This window comes from Musa acuminata, chromosome BXJ3-11 (genome assembly GCF_036884655.1).
Source record: "Musa acuminata AAA Group cultivar baxijiao chromosome BXJ3-11, Cavendish_Baxijiao_AAA, whole genome shotgun sequence".
Classification (NCBI taxonomy): domain Eukaryota; kingdom Viridiplantae; phylum Streptophyta; class Magnoliopsida; order Zingiberales; family Musaceae; genus Musa; species Musa acuminata.
Genome location: NC_088359.1, coordinates 2393100 through 2416874, shown reverse-complemented (window position 1 = coordinate 2416874; position 23775 = coordinate 2393100). Strand labels below are relative to the sequence as shown.

Sequence of the window (23775 nt, the reverse complement as noted above, 5' to 3'; positions counted from 1 at the left end):
GCCCATCATCGGCTGCGTACTTGCACTGCCCTGTGCTTTTAGGATGGACATTGCTTGTGGTCATAGGAAGCTATATAGTAAGTAGTCTTTGGATCTCGTATTGGTTTGTGATCGAGTAGAGATTATGCTTTCGGCATATCTAATTCTTTATTAGGCTTTGGTGGATCACGTAGTGGGTGAACACATGCACCTACACGGTCCCAATCTGGCCAGATCCCACTGGTGCAACGTTTTTTGCGTCAATCCCTCCCTTTCCTCCTACCATCCATCACCGAATGTACTGATCGATGCAGGATGTGAAGGCATGTGTCGTTCACTCTTGTAAGGCAATTGACGAGTCAAAGGTTCATGTCCCACATAGTAGTAGCATGGCAGAGTTGTGAGGAAGATTCGCAGCCTTGTGCGATCCTAGAACCACTCCACCGCCCATGCATAAACTATGAGGTGCATCATTGGGTCAACAACAGATGGAACTCTTTTCCCCCGAAGCCTCCATGGAAGCAGTGGAGAGTCACAGTGATAATGATGGAGGAAAGACATTAACGTAACTACACGTTTTGCAGAAAATACTTGCAATTAGATAGATAGAGAGAGGCTGTTCCGACCCGGACCATGAACAAGTGGCCTGAAACGAAGTTGATGTCAAGCTCTATACTGATCACCATCATCCTCGAGGCCCATTTGTCATGGGGGGCCGAAGGATCTGCTTCATCTTGTGTTCATCCAAAATTTGTTTTTATTAAAGCATTAAATACAAAACAAACATCGAGTCATGTTATTCTCATCATTTTTATCTTTAGTGGCAGAACGTATACGTATTGAACCCCCTGAGCCCTATCCAGATTCTTCCTTCTTGATCCTATGTAGGTTCTTTTCTTTCTTTGGGTTGTCTCTGGCTCCCACTACCATCGGAGCAACAATGACGACTCTCGCTCCAAGCAGTAGCAGTGGATTTTTCAGGGGGAACGAGAAGCGGGCATCCCCATCATCGTCATCTGAAAGGACTTGCAACGGTAGCTCCATTTGCAGATCATTACTCTCAAGTCGAGGGGGAATGGCCCTATCAATCATCGAGGTTTATGTTCTTTCTCCCACTAATCTATTGTCCAAGTCATTTTTATTCCTCCTATTATTTGGTTCTTGGTTGGGTTCGGAATGTATGATGCTTTTGTTCGTTGATTTTTTTCCCCCTTAGGTTTCTTTCTTTTTTGGATCTTTCTTTATTTAGTTCTACTGGTTGTTGATCGGGTTTGGGGAGCATGTTTCTTGGACTATTCTTCTTGTCTGTTGATTTTTTTTTTCTTGGTCCCTCGATCTTTTAATAGAGGATTCACAAGTATAAGAATAAAAAATCATCATATGATATTATTATGCAGAAAAAATTTTAACATTAGTATTGAAATCAAATAACAATACAGAGCAAATGATTTACGGTAAGTAATTAAGAGAATTTCTTTCATCAAGAATATCTCCTAATAACAATCAAACTTTCTTTCTCTTGGCTTATAATCATCATCAGAATCAATTAGATTTATAATACATCTTACATAATTATATAGGGTCATATGGTTTAGCATTCTTCCGCTTTACCCATTTATTATAATATATAAAAGGAATTTAAAATTAAAAATAAATAAAAATAAATTTTGTTTGAAAATAATTTTACCTAATTCGATTTTAAAAAATTTTAAAAAATATTTTATACATGACTATGGATTTAAAAATAAATCAATAAGTCTAATAAATACAATACTACTATATAAAGTCCAACTACTAATACAAGTCATACCAGTTGTACGTTATCAATGTCGTACTTCGTTCTATGTACTATAACATTAATTTTTGTTAATGTAGAGATACTTGTCATTTATATTGTTAAGATAATCCTATTATTATATTTCACTATAATATACATAAATATAAATATAAATAAGAATATAAAAAATAAATAACTTTAATTAAACAAAAAAATATATCAATAATAACATCCACCTAAACATGCATTGTCGTATCTTTTATTACTTACTTACAAACCTAATATGTTCTTTAAATATTTAGACTATAAAGTTGACGCTCTGATTCTTCATTAACACATGTTGTTTCTAGACTCTTTCTTTGATCACTAAGTACTTTATCTTAATATGTTTGGAACTACTAGAGTACTTGTCAGAAGAAAACTATTGTGATATCATCATAAAATATTTTTAACGGTTTGACAAATGAGTCGATCATACAAAGTCTTAAGATGAAATTTCGTAATCATAAAGCTTACCTGTGATCTCAAGACAATTTACAAAATCAGCATCTGAATATCCTCTCTGATCATGTAATCTTTCGTCCCTTACTGATATCTCATTATTTTATTTTTAATATTTTATTTTTTGATTACTCTGGTATCTATCTAGTATTATAATTATAAAACTAATCTATAATCTTATATAAATTTGAGTATATAATAAACTTTCAACTATTCATGTGTAAGGAATATCCTTCATTTGATTTTTTTCTATGTTATTTTTCGAACATTGGCTTTGAATGAATCTTTTATCTTTAGTAATATGTGTATCATTAGCCGAATAAGGCTGCATATTAAATCTTTCTAAGACTCGATCAATATATCATTTCTGAGATCATCTGAACATAGATCTATTCCTAAATATCTCAATACCAATAATATAGGCGGTCTCATTCATATCAACTATTTTAAAATTCTTAGTATAAAACATCTTGATTTCGTACAATAAACTAATATCACTACTGGTAAATAAAATATCATCCATATATAAGACCAATATAATAAACTTGTTCCAACTAACTTTTAGATATATGCACTAATTAATAATATTTTACATAGATCCGAATGAAGTAATGGTATCATGAAACTTATTTAAGGTTATAAATAGATTTCTTAAGTTTACAAACCAATTTTTTTTCTCTTTTCTGTGAATCCTTTATGTATATATATATATATATATATATATATATATATATATATATATATATATATATATATATATATATATATTTCTATTTAGAAATATTATTTTCACATCCATTTGATTTGATGTAACTCAATATCATAATGAGCTAATAATAACATGATGATTTTTAATGAATCTTTTTTAAAATTAGAGAAAAGGTCTTTTTATAGTCAATATTTTCTTTTAGAAAACCTTTGACCATAAATTTGGTTTTATATCGTTTCATATTTTTTATTGAGTTATATTTTGTCTTAAGGACCTATTTGCATTCGACTCTTTTATAATTATTGAGTAATTCAATGAGTTCTCAAACACCATTATGGTCTATCAATTTTAAATCTTCTTTCATCATATCATACCACTTTTTAGAATTACTACTTTATATAGTTTATAAAAATGATAATGGATCCCCTTTTATCCTTGTATCATAATTATATATATATATATATATATATATATATATATATATATATGTTAAAAATAGTATATCTCTTTTCTCTTTGAGATATTCTCAAAACTATCGGTTTGGTTATTCTACAATATCATTAGCGATGAAATCAATATCATGTGAGAGTTCGTCAATGTTATTTTGTTATTTACCCTCATCAATTCTCTCAATAATTTAAGGAACAATAATTTCTTTTTAATATGATATGATAAATAAGTATTAATATGTATCTCCTCGATATCAAAATTGATCATTCAAGATTTTTCACTCTGATTAATTTTATCATTTAAAAAAAAATTATATTACTAGAATATAATATCATCTAACTATGATTAAGATAATAAAATTTATATCCTTTGGATTTTTTGGATAACTAATAAAATATCAAAAAATAATTTTTAAATTTAATTTCTTTTTATGTTGATTGAAAACTCTTATCTTTGTAGGACTCTTATCACATGTGGATTGTGATAAATAAAAATTTATTTATTATTTTTAATATTTATTTAGTTGTTCACATGCATATGTTTGAAATTATAGAATAATATTTATTTTTCACATAAAGGTATGATTTATATTTCATCATTATTACAATTATCATATGAGTTTTTTTTAATGTTGATTAATGTTCAATAATTATTATAATTATTATTTTATTATTAAACTATTTTAGCATAAATTAAATTAAATTTTTTTTATGAATATTATTTATAACTTATATCTCTGAATTTTATGTGACTAGTAACTCTCAAAGTAACCGGAGATGATAAAGCTTATGAAATGTAATTTATAATAAAAGTTTTACCTTTTTTTATGATACTTTTATATTATATTTTATATTATACATTAGTGTTGTAATTGTCAAAGTAGTCCAGACCAATAACTTATAAAATTATATTAAAGAATTAATTTTAAATTAGATCAAAGAAAATAATATTTATAGTTATATATATAATTAAGAGATTTAGATATTCCTAAATGATAATATATTTTGAATAATTAGATAATACTATTTTAGATATCCTCGTAGTTTGAGATTGTGTACTAAAAAAGAACAATACTATTCCATAAGGATGGTATTAGTTCTGTATAAAAATTTTTATATGAACACTAATTATATCAATATTTCACCCGTGAAATAGAGATGATATTAATAGTTCAATATTATCTTAAAAACTCAAAGTATTAATATTATATTATTAGAATGGTATTTCCTTCATATATTCTTGTAAATGTCCTTCTAATTTTTGGATTAAATTATTATAAATGGATTGAGTATATATAATTATATTGGGTGTGTTATAAACTTAATTATTAAAAAGATTAGTTGAAAGGATTATAAATTTAATTATTAAAAATTTTTATAGAATAAATAATTGAGATAACTGATCGAAAAAGATCTAAAAGGCTCAATCGTATAATAACTACTAATAATATTTAGATTTCATTATAGTTTACAATTATTATATTGGAATATTTTAAAGATTAATTTACAATTACTGATAAGTCATTAGTTGAAAAGAACGAACTAAAATTCAGAATGATATAATTTATTCTGAATTTTGTTTCATCTTAATTTGGCTTATTTAAAATTTACTAAAAAATTAAGGATAAGTCAAATTATAATGAACGAACCAGTATATATATTTATAAAGAATTAAGATTAAAATAGAAAATATTCTTAATATTTTGGATACTAATCAAGGAGTGGATAATAATTTTAAAAAATAAAACATAAATCACTTAAGTTTATAAATATTATATACATTTATAAACATCATAAATTTAGATGTATTGTTATTTGATTTTAGATTTTGATATTAAATTTTTTTACCTAATAATAATATATTATAATTTTTATAGTCACATAAACCTCCAACCCTTCGGTGGCAACATTGGATCATAATACATCACTCGGTACATTCCTTTTCTTGTTTTCGCACTGGGCAATAGTCATGTACATTGCTTTCTGTATATGTTTACATTTCTTGTTTTTCCAAATGATAGTGAGAAATCTTGTTGGATGAAGACAATTATTTAATTTGTTAGGTTCAATTGAATTAACCCGGTCCAGGTCCGGCCAGAGTCAAATAAATCCGGTTCGCTCAACCTATTTCCTCCGGAGACCGGCTGAAGGCCAAAAAGAGTCGCAGGCATCTGCGCCGTCGCTGATGCGATCGGAGAAGAGAGTGCGATAAAATACAGAGAGTCGCAGGCATCTTCCTTCTTTCGTCCTCCGTCGTCCCGCCCAAAACCCAAAACCCTAAACCCCAGATCTTTCCTCCACCTCTCTGTTCGTCTTCGGGAATGGCTTGCGGTCGGAGAAGCCTCACCTCTAATTTCACCCATCTCACCCGCCGCCTCCACCCGTCCTTCGCCCACATCCTCCGCGACGACCGTGAATCCACCGAACCCCCAAATCGGCCGCCTTTGTCCCCAACGCCATCCCTCCCCCGGCCTTCCTCCTTTGCCCCATCTTTCTCTGGGTTCGGCGGCCGCAGAAGCCTCGGCTTCTCCCTCCCTTTGGGCCTTGACCCTTGCCTCCTTCGGAGCTACTCCTCGAGTGCTGAGGGATCGAACGAGATCGACTACATCAAGGATGTCTCGGAGGTTTTGTCGGGCAGCACTGTGGAAACTGCTACCGTGGCAGCTGCGGCGGCTCCAGCTCCTTTTCCTGGAGAGGTGGCAGCTGCGGCGGCTGACTCGTTCCTACCTGTGGCTGCTCTCCAGCATTTGATTGACGGTGTTCATACTTTCAGCGGTCTGAACTGGTTAGGTCTTTCGCCCATCTTAGGTTGATAATAACCAACCAATAGGCGCTCAGACGCTTTGGAGGAGGGCGTGGAGGGGTAATAATATCAAATTTCAATGTTTTTCCCTTTTTTTTTGGATCTCAGGTGGGCTTCTATTGCTTTGACGACTGTTTTGATTAGAGGGGCTACCATCCCACTTCTATTGAATCAAATGAAATCGACGGTGAAGCTTAGTGTGAGTTGCAACTTGCCATTGCTTTAATTTTTTGGCTCATTGTTCTCTGCTAATTTCAATAATGAGCTTCAGAGATCAGTGTGGTATGTTATAATTCTGCTCATATTATTTTGATGGTTAATTGACATCCCAAAGTTGATCAATTGTACTCATTTTGCTTCATCAGCTTATTGTTGAATTAATTTTTGTAGTTAAGTTTTGTTTTCTTGGTACTCTTTGACCTAATTGTGAGGCAGATGAATTCTGATTTTACCAAGATATATGGGTTATATTTGACTTAAACAATGTGAAATTCTGAAATAAATTTGTGGTAAATTTGCCGCCTTAAAAGATATCTCAAAACTAGAAAAAAAAGGCTAAGAAATCTTTACATTCTTGAATAATTAGGGATTTCTATGATTGTCGATAACACAAGGGAAAATCATTTTAGGTGGTATGAATATGTCCAAAGGTGATCTATAGATGCATTTATTAGATGAGAGTCAATTGGAGTCATTTAGTGGAAGAAGCCATAGATTCAGATATAAGAAAATTTTGGTAATATTAATGTGGAAAGACTTGATGGTTCTGGGTTATTAGTGATATTAACCTCTACGAAGCTTGTAGGCAGTAGAATCTAGTTTGCCCAACAATCGGAGATCTTATGGCTTCTTGTTGTTATTGTGTACTAGCCCTTGGAGAATAAGAGGGCGGGGAACAACTGGAAGGAGTCCTTGTAAGCTGTAGGTTTTTTCATTGCCACATGGTTGGATTACAACAATATATGCCTACATGTATATTGAGCAGAGGACTGGTACTGCTACTGTTGGTTTGTTTTTGTTTTTAAGAATTTGTCCTGTAAACAAATGAACTTATATGTCTTGGTGGGTTCCAAGAAATGTTAATGAAGAAATCAAACGATATAGTTTTGGAGTTAAAGTTTATTGTCTCTGGAACTGTTGGATCATGGGCACCGAAGATGACAATCAGAACCATGACATTGTGTGATTTTTTATAGATAAAGTGTAAGCATAATATAGACTTGCAAAGTGTATAAGCACTCAGCTGTGAATAAATAGCATCAACCATAAACATTTCTGCGTGATGCTCACCTTCGCTTTGTTAACACCTCATCAACTACCTTCACTACTTTAATAGAGCACCAGTCATCTCTAAACCCTACATATTATGTCCATTGATAGCATGATACAACTTTTGACTCTTAATGGTAGCTAATCTCCTCATCATCTAAGCATTGAGCTGATTGGAATAATTGTGGGGTATTCAGCTCATCTTCATGCACAGCAGTAACTACGGCTTTTAATACATTTCCATGGTCTTTTTTTCTGGTTTGGATATAAATAGGCATATGGGAGGGCTTATTCTATAAATTTGTGAGGTTCCAGGGGTAATATGCAAGAAAACCTCTATAACATGATATTTTTGTTTCAATATAATTTAAAGACATGATGTTTCTGAAACTGCTAGAAAGTTAGTGAAATAGGCACATCATAACTAGTTTAGTGCATTTCAGACATCCTAATTATGTACAACTTGAATTGACATAGAGGCAATGGATTAGATCACAACAATTAGCTCTTCAGAAATGTTTCAATTGATAACACAGGTAAGTGAAATGACAGTGAAATGCTTGGTCCAATGACACTGTATATCTTTGGTCTCTCTATATTTATTGTATATGAAAACTGACATCATCTTAAGAATTTCCAAATTGGTCTTTCTGCATTTCTTTTGGCAGCAGTGGTTGAGGTGGAGGAATAATTCTTTTATTATTTTTTAGTTAAATATTTTCTTTGTTTTAGTGCACTAATGTTTTGATAACATTCCTTATGTTTTAAACAAGGATTATTTGTTTTATTTTGTACTTATGTTTCTCCTATCATGTGTTTATAATTTTTGCAGAGCTTGTTGCTTTGTGGTCACTAAAAACACGAAAGACATTTTCTAAACCTGCATTTTTTTCCCATGCAGATGATGAGACCTGAAATGGAAGAACTTAAGAAACAAATGGATGTACGTTCTACTCCTGAACATGGATTGACTGCTTAAACCAGATAACCATATTTTGAATCTTCTGCAGCATGATTATTGTTTAATCATCCCTGACTTATATATGATAAATACTTGTGCTCAAATGCAGCTGCTGCCACCTTTTCTTCTTTTTTTAATATATCCTTTTTCTGTCATGCAATGATATTTCATTATCTGCTGCAGACAATGGATCCCAAATCTGTGCAGGAGGGTCAAAAACAAATGAAGGCATTGTTCCAGAAGTATGTTTTTGTCAGTTCAATTTTGTCATCACTTAATCTGTCTTTGGTTTCGCTGCTATAGGAGAGGTTCTCTACCTAGACATGAGCCTAGTTTGGATAAATTATATATATTGTGCTTTCGAATAAAAGGTCCTTTTTTTTAGTCTAATGAAATGCACCAACAAAAACTTTGTGATTACAGTGAAAATTTTAACATGCTAGCAAAACGTAAAAAGGATAATGATAGTTGAATGATGTAATTATTCTTTGATAAAAATATTCTTGTGTTAGTCAGATATTAAACATATATGCATAATGGTGGCACTGGGTCCGCCAGTCCGGTAACAAGGAGTATGTGGCCTGAACCTGACCACCTATGTAGGTAACTGGGTTCTGATCTAAATACATGACAAGTTGTGGTTGACTAACTTGAACTTGGTTTAACAACTTGATACTGAAACAGGAGAAGAAAAAACCGGAGTGCAGTAAGAAAGGGAGATACATGTGACCAATTGGTGGTGGTGGCCACTATGGCCACTTCAACTTGCAGTTCTTAGTAACCAATGGACCTGAGACCTGGTTGCATGTTGCAGGGAGGCATATAAACAAATTTTGTTTTGTTCAGATTTGATCAATTTGAATAGGATCTAGCTACTAAATTTTCTTTTCTGGATCTGATAACATGACAGATCAGCCTACATGTGGTCCATCAGAATACATCAGATCTTTCTACTAGGAAAGTGTTGATTGTGATCTGAATTGCCCACGTGGTTTCGAGATATGTTCATGGCTTAGATGTGGTGGTTAATGGATACTGCTGTGAAGGGGAAAAGAGAAAAAGAAAAAGAAGGCTGATGCAAGGCATGTGTTGGTGATGATTGGTCTAGGTCGATGATGGCAAATGTTTAGATTGATGATGGCAGTTCACTGTCTGTTTTTGCAGATGACTGGTCAGGGTTTGTAGTTTCATTGCACACTCTTGTGTTGGTTGGGTTATGACATGAATTCGCATTGTTGGCTCAGGTAGATATGCGAACACAGTGATATACTAGCCCAGACCAGATGTTGGGTCCAGTCGTGTTTATATATATATTTTTTTCTTTTGACCAAGGTTCAGCTGGGATACCACTCATGATATACCGTTCCAATGGTACACTGGTGCGTTCCTTCTTCCCCCCTCCTCCTTCGGAATGTAAATAAATAGACTTCTATGATGGGACATGTGGGAAAAATGTGTTTAATATTACATTTGAAAATTATAACAGATGGGACTTTAAAAACTTAGAAGATTGTAGTGAGCGTCTGGCTCATGGAATTGTATTGGATACATGAATAGGTATATCGGTGGGAAAAAGAGTCCAAAAGTGTCAATTAGGAGGCACTTTGCAGAATTTAACCTTTTAAAACAAGGTCAATAGCAGAGCAGGATTTGTACCACAAATATATCTGATCCCTTTGTGCTCTTACAGCTCATCTTTTGTGTTCTATTTCTTATGTCTGTATATTGATTTTGTTAAAATATGTAATACACATGAAGTATAAGTCCTGGAACTGAAGGTCATGCTATAGTTTAGCCACAGTTAAAAATAAAGTTGATGTCCTGTGGGTGGCGGACCTGTATAAATTGTGAGAAAGGTCCATGTTAATTCCTGTAGTACTATGGCTGGTTCCTCATGCATATTCAGTATGTGGAAATCTTCATTCTGTTTGCCTGCAGTTTTTTCTGATCAACTTCAGTTTATTTAAGAGCAAGCAAAATTTCTATTTATCTGTCAACGTATCTAATTGGTTACTCATGTCTGCTTTTGGTTGGTGATTCTAGGTATGGGGTTACTCCATTCACTCCGTTAAAGGGACTTTTTATCCAAGGGCCAGTTTTCATCAGTTTCTTTTTCGCTGTAAGTCTGTTGACCTTGTCTTAGGAAGTTTTTTCTTTCTTGTGATAACTAATTGATATGCACTTGACCATGGTCACATCAAAGCTTTAAAATTCAAACATGCAAAATAAGCTGTAAACGATTGTCTACTCACAGATAGTTTGATATGTTTTTCTTTTAGATCTCAAATATGGTTGAGAAAGTTCCATCTTTTAAAGGGGGTGGGGCATTTTGGTTTACCGATTTGACAACGCCTGATCCTCAGTACATCCTTCCAGCTTTAACAGCGTTAACCTTCTTGGCGACTGTGGAGGTAACCTTCCTAAACTACAGATAAAGTTTGTCATTACATGGAAAAGTATATTAGTAGATAACTCAATTTTATAATAACTGGATAACTTGAATCCCAAATCTTTCACCAATGTCATGATTGTTTCTAACAACACCTGGAAGTATTTTATTTTTATTGTGTATAATTTTTCTCATGCTGCACTGATTTGCCTCTTCTGGACATTAATATAAATCGAATTTGAGTAGAACATTTGCTTTAGTTCTTCTTTTCTTTATACCAGTGTCGGCACTGAGATAACTTCTATCTGTTCAGTTTAACCTGCAAGAAGGAATGGAAGGAAATCCTATGGCAAAAACGATGAAGAACTTCTCCAGAGTTCTTGCGCTTATGACTGTCCCATTTACTGCCCATTTCCCAAAGGTATTAAAATATTCGAACCCTTAAATCTTTTAGAAGCAGTATTGTGTGCCTACAACTATGGTATTTTATTTCGAGGTACAATTTCCGGATGCAGGTTTCTTTGTTATAGAACAAACTTTGATGTTCTATGTATCATTATATGCCATGCGTCAGTTGTAGGGCACTTCAAGTCATTTTCATATTAAGTTATTGAGAGATGGGTGATGGCATGTCCATTAAGTTTGCTTCTGAAATTGAAAATCTGTTTCTTTTTCGTGACACCTACCTGCTGGGCAAAAGATAATTGGCCTTGACATAAGCCTCTCACAGATCCTACACTTGAATTTATTAAGAATAAGGCTTTATAAATCAATGAAATTTACATTTTCTCTTGAAGCCTCGATTGATAAAATTTTCAGTAGAATAAGGAAAAGCAACTCTACACTTTGAATTTGAGATGGCTGATTGATGCATCTACTTAGACAAACACATCAACTGAAGGAGGCATTATTGTCGAAAAGCTAAAGTTACTGAATTATTGTGGAGAAAATAATTATATATTAGTTTTGATATTAAAGTAAGATTTCACAATATTTTCATAAAATTTGGTGAAACAATAGCATACTTGCTCAGGGTGACATATCTTATCTCCTAGCATTTGATGCTGAGATATATATATATATATATATATATATATATATATATATATCTTATCTCCTGTTTATGATGATCCCATGATTCCATCCTATTTATTGTAATTATGAATATGTTGGAAAGTCACTCTAATTACTGTAGTAATTATGGTCAAAACGTTCTTTTTTGCTTTGGTAAATGTAGGATGCTGAGACGCATTTTGGTTATCCATGTAGTGTAGTGTAATGTTCCAATGTGGATGCTTTGGCTGCTTCACATGTATGTGCTGATTACCATTTTGAAATTTCCAGGCTATCTTCTGTTACTGGATCACATCAAATCTTTTCTCTCTTATGTATGGTTTTGGTGAGTTATAATATCTAAAGATGAGCCTTCTCTTGTAGCTTTGTTTTGATGGTTTGGTAGCATAGCCCTCATAATTATAATTTTTCGACTTGTTGACAGTGATTAGACACCCTCCAGTGAGGAAATTTTTGGATCTTCCTGATATGGTTCCGCCACCCACCCCTGCATCTCAGCCGGGCTTCTCTTTCTTTGGTGCATCCAAGCTGATCGCGCCGGCGGCCTCTCCGCTACAAGCTAAGGAATCTGAGACTAAAATGCCTTTGAGAAGGGTATCATCATCTTCTGTTGTCAGCCAGCGGATCAGAAACCTGGAAAAGACGGTCAAAGCTAGAAATAAACCTAAGAAAAGGTAGAGGGAATGGAGATATTTCCAGCATTGCAAACTATTTATACAGGTGTTATAGTCGATGGAGCTTATGCAATTATGAAATCGACAATTTCTGGGTGGATATAAACTTGAGAACAGTTCATGGAAATCTCTCTTCTTTTTAGAAACGCAGAAATTTTCCGGTATCCATCACGCAAACCATACAGGGCTTAATAATCTACTGTCACATTGTTGACATGAGAAAGAGAATTCTTGAATGTACCTCGAGTTAAAAAAATTTGTATGAAATCAGCTACTTGGTGTTTATTCTCACTGTTATTTTTGGACAGACAATTTTTTGTTTTTTTTTGTTTCAGGTAAATCATAAACAGGCCTGCCTCACTGATTTTGTTATGATTTATGTTTGCATTTTAAAAAAAGTTTCTAGTTCATCTTTGATATGGCAAAAAAGTGACTAATTATTTTACACACATAATTAACACCCATCAGTGTTCAAAGTATAATTACGGATATAAAATGTTGAATTATCTCTATGATATAAACAATCAGAATTATCTCTCTATCTCTCTAATGTATATATAGTACAAGGTTCAAAAATGGTCCAACAACCTGTAGCAAACAATTCCGCTGACGTACTTGCTACAAACTACAACAGTGACATAGAGAGAGCAAGAGTTCACCGAGGTGGTCGCCCGATTTCTGAGGTAGCTTCCTGAAATTTGTTCTTGACGATTTTAAAGCTTCTTTGGCCCTTTTTGGTCCAGTTAATCGAGCTCTTTCTTCTAAGCATATCTGATAGAAGGGGCACCTTTCCAGTCGTGTCCTCGTAATCTGCAAAGAGTGGGTGCTCAGACCTCTATTTTACTCATAATTTCAACATAAACCAACAGCCAAACAACAGATAAGATTACTTGTATAGCTCAGGCATTCAAATAAAAGATAGCGGCGACATAGCAGAAACCAATAAGTGGATATTGAATATGGCTACATTGTTGGATATCCTCCCATCCTACATTAGATCTTCCAAGTAGCTAGCTAGCTTATCACTTGTGGACTCATAGGGCAGTGGCAGGGGCAACATATCAGTTATCCTTCCACCGGTTGTCATCAACAAGAACATCATCAACAATTCAATGACCTTTAAAGGGATCGTGCCAGCATGTTTTTATATCACATACTATATTCAAAAATTTCTTGAACTTCCATCCATACACCCGCAACCAAATATCAAGGCAGCAGATTATAAAAAAAATGCTCATCCATGGGATGGTTCTCTTTAGCTCTATATTACATGTAGCCTGTGTGTGTGCACGGGCGTGCTAGTTATGAAATTTGTCTAAGGCAATGTACAGCAATAATCTAATGAAACACTACCAAGACATATATATATATGTATATATATATATATATATATATATATATATATATATATATATATATATATATATATATATATATATATATGTTTTTAGCCTATTACTGTTGATAAGAGATGCTATGAACTAATTGAATTTAATTGTTGCGATATGACAAAGCACTAAAACAAAGACTATCACTAACGTTTCCAGAGACTAATCCTGTATGCAATCAGGAAACCTCAAACTTGTAGATCCATATCCAATTATCATTATACCTACAACTTTACTATTGCTTTTCTTTTTCTCAAATCCATGAATAAAGAGTTCCAGTGTACGGCCAACAAATAATCAAATAGATAATTTCCAACTTCAAAATGACAGATTGACTAAATCTGATACTTATTATGGCAACACTTACATAACACAATAAGCAACAACTCTTACATAACACAATAGAACTCTAATATAATTGAAGGAACAATCTGATCTGATATTGTATGTTTCCAACAGATTTCAGAGCACTCACTGATACATGATATTAGTCTAATACATAGTCAAATATCAAATGTACTAAAATATTAATAACCACTAAATATTACTACTGAATTTGCTTCCATTAGAGTAGATAAGGTTAAAAGTAATAGATAAAGCGGTAAATTTTTCCAGTCGCATGGATAAGGTTGTGAATGCTAAAACTTAAAAACTGCACAGTTATTCCATGTGGACTAAGCATAAAATCTGACACAACAATGAATGTTACTAATTTGATTGAAAGCTTACAAAATCACCTGAAGACTTGGGAAGCTGATATTGAATTTTTAGAAATTTTGAGGCATATTTGTCCTTTTTATGACATAAAACTCGGAGTAAAGTGTCAACATCAGTTGCAGATCTTCTTCCGGGCTTCTTAATTTCAAGATGATTAGGAATTTGTTGACTTGCACTTATCAACATGTCAATAATGGTCTCAGCCTAAAATTCAAAAGAAAATATTATACACATATTTAATGATTATATTAATAAACCACCAGAGAAAATAACAAACCTTCATGGCATACAAATCTAAGATTTCTTCACCAAATCTTGCTTCCTTCTCAACCACATCTTGAGGTAGTCCTTGGCCATTGGCCACAAAAAGATCCTAGGAGACAGATATCCTCTTGAGTATATAATTAAATAAGAGAATAAGATGCATGAATCTGAGATCCTAGTTGCTCAGGAAACTGATAGGATGGACAAGAAAGCTCTGCAAAGATTAAATCTGATTACACGAAAATTGGTAGTAAGTTGATATTACATATTCAAAGTAAAGAAAGTAAAGGTTCCAAGTCCTGATGGTATGCATAATTTATCCATAACGGCACCATGCACGGATACATATTTATAGTAAGATAAACAAATGTTCCAATCTCTTTTGTGGACTAATAGATTCTGAATATCCAGGATTTCTCTTTCTAGGAATTTCTTGTCCATCTATAAAAAACACTCTCCTAAGAAAAATTTCTTCAATCTCCCCCCTTCGCCAAGTACACACTCCTTTTTGTCCCTCTGGTGCTGTACCATACTAGTTGACAGCACCAACCATACTAACTAATTTGTACAGCAGCATGCCATGAAAATGCAATGCCTGCTTTCACCTAAATAAGAAATTGGAAAAGAAAAGAGCCTTAAACTTTTACCCTTTTCACCTGACATGCTAGAACACTAAACTAAATGCAATAAAACATTTACCTTCAAATCATTCAAGTCCTGCTGCATCATGGTTGCATCACTCTCAGAGAAAACACGGGCTGGACCTCCATCCAACATCACCCATATATATCCATCCTATTCAGTGAGAAGGTTAGGCAAGAGAAAGACTATTGAAAAACCAGTGCTCTTACACAATGAAGTACCATTGTTGCTTCGAAAATGCTTGAAACAACTTGGTCCCTGAGTGAATCAACAATTAAATCACACACAGTGTCAAGAACCTGTATGGAAACCAGAGACAGTTAATGACCAAGCTATTGAAATGATAGACGATAATGAGAATGGTCCTGAACTATTTTGGTATGGATTATCAAAAGCTGAGACTTAAGGAAAACACATAAATGTGACGAGTGTTTCAGATTCTTGACTTACTTCATCAAGCATTGGAATGAATATTTCAAAGCGAGCATTTTCAACACTTCCCTGATACAAGGAGAATATCATGGAATTCCTCAAGTCCCAAAATATCACCCTTGCTCCTACAAATTGTCAAAATTGAGTGCTTGGTAGCATCTAATAACTATCTATATAATCCAGCCAACAAGTTAAGCATCATTACATATTCACATCCTATAAAGTCATCAATTCACTTATGACATTGAAATGACTAAATCATCAATACAATCCCATGTATTGAAAAAGAGTGCCTCTTATCTAGAAATCCCTGTTTCTAATACTAACACTGATTATGTACCTCAATCATTGCTGTTATAAAGCCCAGTTTTATGTTTCATTTCTTTACCAACTTGTAGTTTCACATGATCCAATGAGTCATAGAATTAGTTCAAGTCCATCCATGCACATTTTTTTACCCCTTCCTGAAAAAGATTGCTCATATTGGTTCACGAGAAAGTAAACTAATGCAGAATTTATTAAAAAAATATATAATATTATAGAGATATTGGCATGGAACTTATGATAGATTCATACAAAAGTTACTTACCAACGAAATCCACAATCATATCACTTGCACATACTGAACGTCTTCTAATATCATCAAAAATTGTAAACAATTCTTCAACAGTGCCACTAGATGTAGGTAGATCATCTTTAGCAACGTCAAATATTTGACCATCATCTGTATCAGATATGTTAAAATGTCTAACAAGACTAAGATGTAGAAAGATGATGAGCTACTACTTATGAATTATGATGCCAAAAAAAAAAAGCATAGAGAATAACATTAAGATAAGAAGACAAGTAGGCAAAGAAAAATGAAAATCACCTCGCAATTTTGCAAGACAATTGCATTATAGGTGAAATCATTTTCATCACAAGCCCACAACCTTCTCAATCAGTTGCAATAATTACCTTTCCTACTATGATATTTAAAATTTGACGACACAAAAAGAAAGAACAAGCTATTATAGTTTAGCCAAGCATGCCAACATTGAGTTTCTGAAGTCTTGATGAAGGAGAATCATTTACCTTACAAAGGATTTCAAAAAAGTTTATTCTAGGTAAAGAAATCAACAAAAAGTCATCTATTAGTTTGCCTAAAAATTCTAAGAGTTGTGTTGAAGATTGAAGAGTCTTTTGATCGTTCTAGGAACTCCTTTTGTATCAAGTGAACTCTTGTATTAAGGCACTCATTTACTATTTAGGTATCCAAGAAATTATATTTTGAATTTTCAGATGACATACTAATTCCATAGGAGATTACTCTTGAAAATCATTGTCTTCATTAATTATACTAAGGCAAATAAACCCCTATAAATAGTAGAGACTGTCAATGAATGAATGACTTCAGATTTGAATGAAAAGAATTGCATCTTCTCCGATCTCTTGCTCTCCTCTCTTATCTCACACTTCTCTTTCTTTTTATTCCCCTCTTTCTCTCTACTTTCCTACTCTGTTCTACATCACTTGATTTGTTTATTAATATTCACAAATACAATTTTATTTTTTGCTAGCATTTCACAACCATCATGCTCAAATAGAATTGTATTTAGAGAAAGAAAATGTAAAAAGGGGTGACCTCATGATAGTTACCTGTCTGTAGGAGGACCCAAGAATGTTTTATAGCATCTTCTAATGTGTCAAGTTGTTCCCTTAAATACTGCATTACCAATAAAATATACTATAAGAAAAGTGTTTGCAACAAAGTTGTCAGGTGAACATGAAAACCAGGAATACATGCTGATAAAAGAACTACCTTTTTCTAATGTTCCATATCATATGTTATATCCCTCTCCTTATTATGGAAAACCAAATAATGCCACTGTAAATTGAAGAAACATTTCAAGTTTGATATAAAGTTTCCACACTTTCTTTGATGTAGAGTGTTTTAATAAAATCCACACTTTTTATTCTACTCACATTTTATTTCTTTTCTTTCTCTGCTTTCTTTGAATCCTAAGGTTGTCATCTAAGTAGTTGACCCTCTAATCACCATGCAAATATAGTGTAGCATAATGCAAAGACAAACAAAGAAAATAATTTAATTTGAAAAGAGCTCACACAAGATTTGAAATTAATCTTGGATACCACAAGATCTCTCTTCTTTTCAATGAATGAACTATTCTGTTCGGTACCTTTTTATTTGTCTTGAACAGCTATGAACAAGGAACATTACAACAATGGCAACAATTAGCAAATGCGACGGTTGTGATGAATGCAACAAGAATCATATCCCCTCACATCCATAGTCCTAGTCACATCTTTTTCCCTCTCTTTCTTGAACTCCTTTCGAACCTAAGGTTGCCACTACAGCAGTCATTGACCTTCTTATACTCTCTCCTCTCTTATTGTTAGCGACAAATTGGCTCATAGTTGATAATCCAGTCAATTCTGACCAATTTCGAACCTTACTATCCTCGTAACATGATGCCATCAATTTTTATGTATAAAAAAGGCATAGCAGTAAATATCCAATAACTTGGCATACCCCCAAACTTTGACATTCAATAGGTAAGAAATCTTATTTTACACTTGAGTACTTGACTATTCTAGCTTTTGCAAAAATATGTTGTGTTCTCTATCAATGAATTTGGCTTGGAAGTTGCATCAAGAATTGGCAATGATCACCAAAAATAGAGCACCTCAATTGTCAAATTGCATTACCATGACTCTCACTGCTTGTATACATGAATATATCAATTAGGAAAACGTGGGCCCCTCATATGTGTTTAGTGATCTAAACTAGGGGTATAGGTGACTTGGAAAAGAAAATTCATGTTGATACACATTATAACTTCATTTCCTCTCCGGCAGCCCAAGGTTATCATTATGTTTTACCCTTTTTCTTGTCATACTGTTCCTTTAAAGTATCAAGGAAGAAATTACACCTTGGATAATTGTCCAAGTAGGTTGTCCATACTTTTTTCTTGGTAGAGTTCTGACATTACATTTTTTTAGGAGAAACAACCATCAAATATGAAGATGCAATATTTCATGACAAAGCAGCACCTGAGCTCAACCACATGTTCGCATTGTACATCACTCTTCAACAACCTGAGCTCAGCATGAATATGGTAAAATAAATAAAAATTGCCAATTGTAATTGGTTTCTACAATTAAGGGTAAATGTCTGTCAAATGCTCCATCCCAACATGCATTTATTTATATCCCAGTAACTATGCATAAAGGGCTCTTTTGGCAAGAAGATGATTAAACAAAATTCAATCATCCAATATATAGGACCAACATACACGCTCACTGATTATTTAAGAAAAGGAAAACACACTTCACTGATTATATAAGCCCAAAAATGCTGTATTCTAGTGAACAAAGAAAAAAACAGAACTTACATGGAGAGTGTTGAGTTTAACACATAGCTTTGGCAATGTCAAATCATTAAGTTGATTCATTGTTTTGTCCTCCAACATCAAACGTTCCACCAGTTTTTTCTTTGTGAAGGGATTCGCGGATTCCTCATAGCGCGTCAAGGCTGGGGGAGTAGGGTATAACAGACTCTTATCAACTGCAATATCAAGAAGGTATTACGTCAAGAAGTATATTGCAAATTGTTAAGCTTTATAGATGCAGCAGATAATGCAAGTTGTAGATGATATACCGTGTGTACCAGGTTAAGTGCCTGGGAAAATGTAAATGTTACAGGGTAGCCAATGAACCTATAGCTAGCCATGATCAACCACCTCATCTATGGCTGGAACGAATCAGCTGGTCCTAACAATGGATCTTGTAATTCCATCAATCTGGTCTCAACCAGAAGCAGGCCAAAACTGGACCAGTAGCAATTTTAAACTGGTTGGTAATTGCATGCCTCAGTCATAGAGACTACAAGTCCAGTTTTGACCAGGACACCCTATCAGGATCCAAGCTGAACAGGGGTCAGACGACAACCTTCCTGCAATTCAAAGGGGATGGCAGCAGCCAGACAACAGCAAAAACAGGACACCAATACTTGCGGGGTATTCTGTGAAATGTCTAGTTTAATACTTTTAGAAGTTTGGATCAGTAAATAGCCTATTAATAAGCACCGTAAGACTTCTTAGAGCTCTTAACTGTTGAACGTTGCTTATTTCTGTTATTTTTATCAAATAACAAAAATTTTATATTCTTCTTAGTTTGAATCCTTGGAAAACCTTTTTCCTTCTCAAACTGGAAAAAACTCTATTTAGAAGGACCAAGTCCTAACAATTTGGTTTTAGAGTAGGACATTCCCTGCCATATTTTGTGATGCCCTGGGACATTTTCTATGGTTTTCATGCAGAACTTCATAACTACACTATGCTACTATGTCATCCATTGACTGGTAGTCTGGTATGGATTTCTAAGACTCCCGTAAGGTTGGCAACTGCGACTTTGTTTTAATTGTTACACTGATATTTTTTAATTGTCTGGGTACCATCCAGCAGCAATAGTGACCTCCGGAAAATTTTATTTTTTGGTACCCTATGCAGCAATGTCTTCGACCAATTCATGGTCAAGAATGGTGCTCGTAAACTAGAATCCATAGTTTTCGTAACTGAACTATGCAGTGATCAGCCAAGCCTTGGAACATTGGGTCAATAGTCATATGGTGGATCAATTGCTCAGACAGAATCAGTGATTTAAAAAACGCTAGGCGACAAGGTCCCAAAACGCCTGAGGCGCTAAGCGCTCACCTGAGTGAAGCGAAACGCTCTAAAATATTAAAATATAAAAAATATATAATATAATTAATAAATATGATTATTTTAAAAAAAGGATAAAAAATGTCACCGAGTGAAACCGACAGTGAAAAGTCGGAAGAGAAGCAGCAGTGAGAAGTAACAACAACGGATGATTAGTTTAAGATAGCAGTAGGCAACAGCAACAGAATCTAAGGACATCAGTGGAAGTGGAGGACAACAACGGAAGCAACGGGAGAAAGACTCGGTTCGCTACGTCTGCGGCGGAGGCAACGACAAAAAGCGTCAGCGGCGGAGGCAGTGGGAGAAAGCGTTGGCGGTGAAGGCAGCAGGAGAAAACGCATGCTAGGGTTGGCTTAGGGAGTCAGAGTCACGCGTAAAGGGTAGCTTTTGAGGTAAGGAACTGCGTTAGTTGGTTCAATCGAACCAACTAATTGCTATTAAACCAAACCACCTAGGCGCCCAGTTGCCTTATATGAACCGAGCGCTAGCTTGAAGTGCCCGGCGCTTGGGCTCGGGCGAGCGCCCAGGCGGCACCTCACTGAAGCACACCGCCTAGTCCTCATATGAGGCACTCGGGCCTCGCCTCGCCTCGCTTGGGCGCCTAGGCGAGCGCTCGAGCACCTATTTAAATCACTGGACTGAATGTTTAATAAAATATTAATAAATAAAATAAAATAATACAAAATTAATAATAAGTCCTGAAAAAAAAATTATAAACAGGAGTTATGATTTTCACAAGGTACAAGACAAACCTAGGAATTTATTGGTCTTGAGACTCCAATACAGATATTTTTTTTATTGTTAACATTCTGAATGTATCCCTGGACTAATGATTTGCAAGTAGCACAGAAAAGGGTTTTTGCTCATTTTAAGGGCACTCCAGAAGTTGCTGATTTCAGTTGGACTGGCTGATTCTTTTGGTTCACACTTCACAGAAAACCAACTGATTGAACTTGGTCGCGTCTGACTGTTGATCACTTCTGATCCAATTTTTAAGCCAGACAGGCCAAGGGTCTAGTCTGGTCCAGTTCTGATAACTATGCCTGAACCCAGATTTGTTTATAGTTTTAGTCATGTCAACATGCTCAGAAAACTATTATACAAATTAATATAAGTGCAGCAAAAAAGGTTTGTGTGATGTTGTTGGGCCATGTAAAGAATTTCCAGTCTTTGCCATCTTTGTCTGCAATGGCCTGTGTGATATTTTGTTAACAATTCCAAGTACATGGTTGATCTCTTAGCTAGCATTTGCTTAGGCACTGAAGTCAGCACCTTTGGGTATCAACCAGACAAGTACCTCACAATTGTAATTTAAAGAGAAGATGAAATTTGTAAGCAGTAAAGACATGATATAGCATCTCAAAAATAACTGAACGGATGGATTCAAATTGCTTTTGATTTGAAACTTCAGAGTCAATCCAGTTACAATAATGTAACAAAATATATATGTTGATGCACACTTCTTCCTATTCAACTCACGCTCATAAACACACAACAAAATACAAAAAAGGTCAAATGTCAGGGCTGCAGAATAAGTAGACAAACATGTTATTCTATGCAGTCAGAGTAAGTTTGCTCCACACTAGAGTACCTTAGCTATGACAATTTGGACTTGATGAATCAAACATTTATAAAGTGATTATATTTATAAGTATAAAACAAAGAGCCTCTATCTCATGATTCATACCTTGCTGATTGATTATGTGCAGCAGATAAGATTCAAGACTCTGCCTTATTCCGATGAGCAAGGATCGCAAATGGATCATATCCATTGGAAGGTTCAAGTTAAAAAACTGATCAACAATCTGCACATTTATGAACTTAAATTACTGTCTTAAGCACTCAGCGGAGAGCACGGAAACAATATATAGCTTGTATATAGTTCAGTAAAGACAAGACAAAATCAAATTAAGCATCCGCCTGGATACATTTATTGCATGAAAAGCATTTGTTAAAGCGTTTTAAAACATGGAAGATATTTCAAGACAATAGTATGATTCAAAATGGTAAATTACAAGTTACAGATACTCTTAATTGGTTCACAAAATTCCATTAGCCATGAATTTTAGATTTTATTTGCATGAATCAAATGCTGAAATAAGCTGCAACACGTAGTGATACCAGGTGATCAGGTACCACATGTTATAGTTGATGCATAACATGGATTGCATGTGTTGCTGAGGAAGAACGCCAACCACCAATTGACTTTCTATTTCATATGCACAAATTCAATGACCACATGGATTAGTTGATTGGATCATTGATTAGGAGTTGCATGTTGGTGAGTAGCTATGTTGGTGAATGGTGAGTGCTAGATACGCCAAGTGCTATGCCACAAAACACAGGTCGGCCTGGATACATTTATCGCATGAAAAGCATTTGTTAAAGCTTTTTAAAACGTGGAAGATATTTCAAGACAATAGTATGATTCAAAATGGTAAATTACAAGTTACATATACTCTTAATTGGTTCACAAAGTTCCATTAGCCATGACTTTTAGATTTTATTTGCATGAATCAAATGCTGAAATAAGCTGCAACACTTAGTGACACCAAGTGATCAGGTACCATCAATTGACTTTCTATTTCATATACACAAATTCAATGACCACATGGATTAGTTGATTGGATCATTGATTAGGAGTTGGGCATGTTGGTGAGTAGCTATGTTGGTGAATGGTGTGTACTAGCTATGCCAAGCACAACACCACATAACACTGGTCGGCCCGGAGAACCAACACCAACTAGCATGGCATCCTGTTATGAGCCATGCATGAACATTCTGTGCTAACACATTATCAAAGATGCTCCCATGCTACACACTTTAGGACAGTTGCTTGGATCCACTATACAGATTCAGGTCAAATAAAATTGTTAAGTCTGCAGTAACTAAAGTTCCATTGTCATATTATTCCCTACAAAATGCTTCATCTCCCTAATTTCTTGTACTTTTTGTTTTTATTTATATTACATGGACACTTATATTGGCACCCACGAGCAAGTTTTACTTGAACATTATTTTTT

At 34.3% G+C, this 23775-nt stretch overlaps 2 protein-coding genes across 5 annotated transcripts in view; one reads left to right on the top strand and one right to left on the bottom strand.

The window, feature by feature from the left end:
- Positions 1–5553: 5553 nt before the first annotated feature.
- On the top strand, positions 5554–12870 carry LOC103970303 (mitochondrial inner membrane protein OXA1-like). Its single transcript, XM_009384027.3, has 9 exons — positions 5554–6200; positions 6327–6417; positions 8389–8430; positions 8632–8690; positions 10492–10567; positions 10728–10859; positions 11151–11258; positions 12182–12236; positions 12336–12870. The coding sequence occupies exons 1-9, from the start codon at positions 5737–5739 to the stop codon at positions 12587–12589; spliced, it is 1281 nt and encodes a 426-aa protein (XP_009382302.2). The 5' UTR covers positions 5554–5736; the 3' UTR covers positions 12590–12870.
- A 183-nt stretch (positions 12871–13053) lies between these two features.
- Positions 13054–23775, bottom strand: part of LOC103970302 (protein unc-13 homolog) — a 30551-nt gene continuing 19829 nt past the window's right edge. The window contains exons 17-26 of one of the 4 annotated variants that reach the window (XM_009384024.3): positions 22440–22557; positions 19424–19596; positions 17667–17733; positions 16618–16752; positions 16047–16153; positions 15818–15895; positions 15654–15749; positions 14968–15063; positions 14711–14894; positions 13054–13395 (exon numbers count right to left, since the gene is read on the bottom strand). In XM_009384024.3, the coding sequence (XP_009382299.2) occupies positions 13241–13395; positions 14711–14894; positions 14968–15063; positions 15654–15749; positions 15818–15895; positions 16047–16153; positions 16618–16752; positions 17667–17733; positions 19424–19596; positions 22440–22557 (1209 nt within the window). In that variant the 3' untranslated portion in view covers positions 13054–13240. Of the gene's footprint in view, positions 13396–14710; positions 14895–14967; positions 15064–15653; positions 15750–15817; positions 15896–16046; positions 16493–16617; positions 16753–17666; positions 17734–19423; positions 19597–22439; positions 22558–23775 lie in introns of those variants that run through there. The other 3 variants (XM_065174360.1, XR_010502272.1, XM_065174361.1) reach the window with 3 other exon arrangements.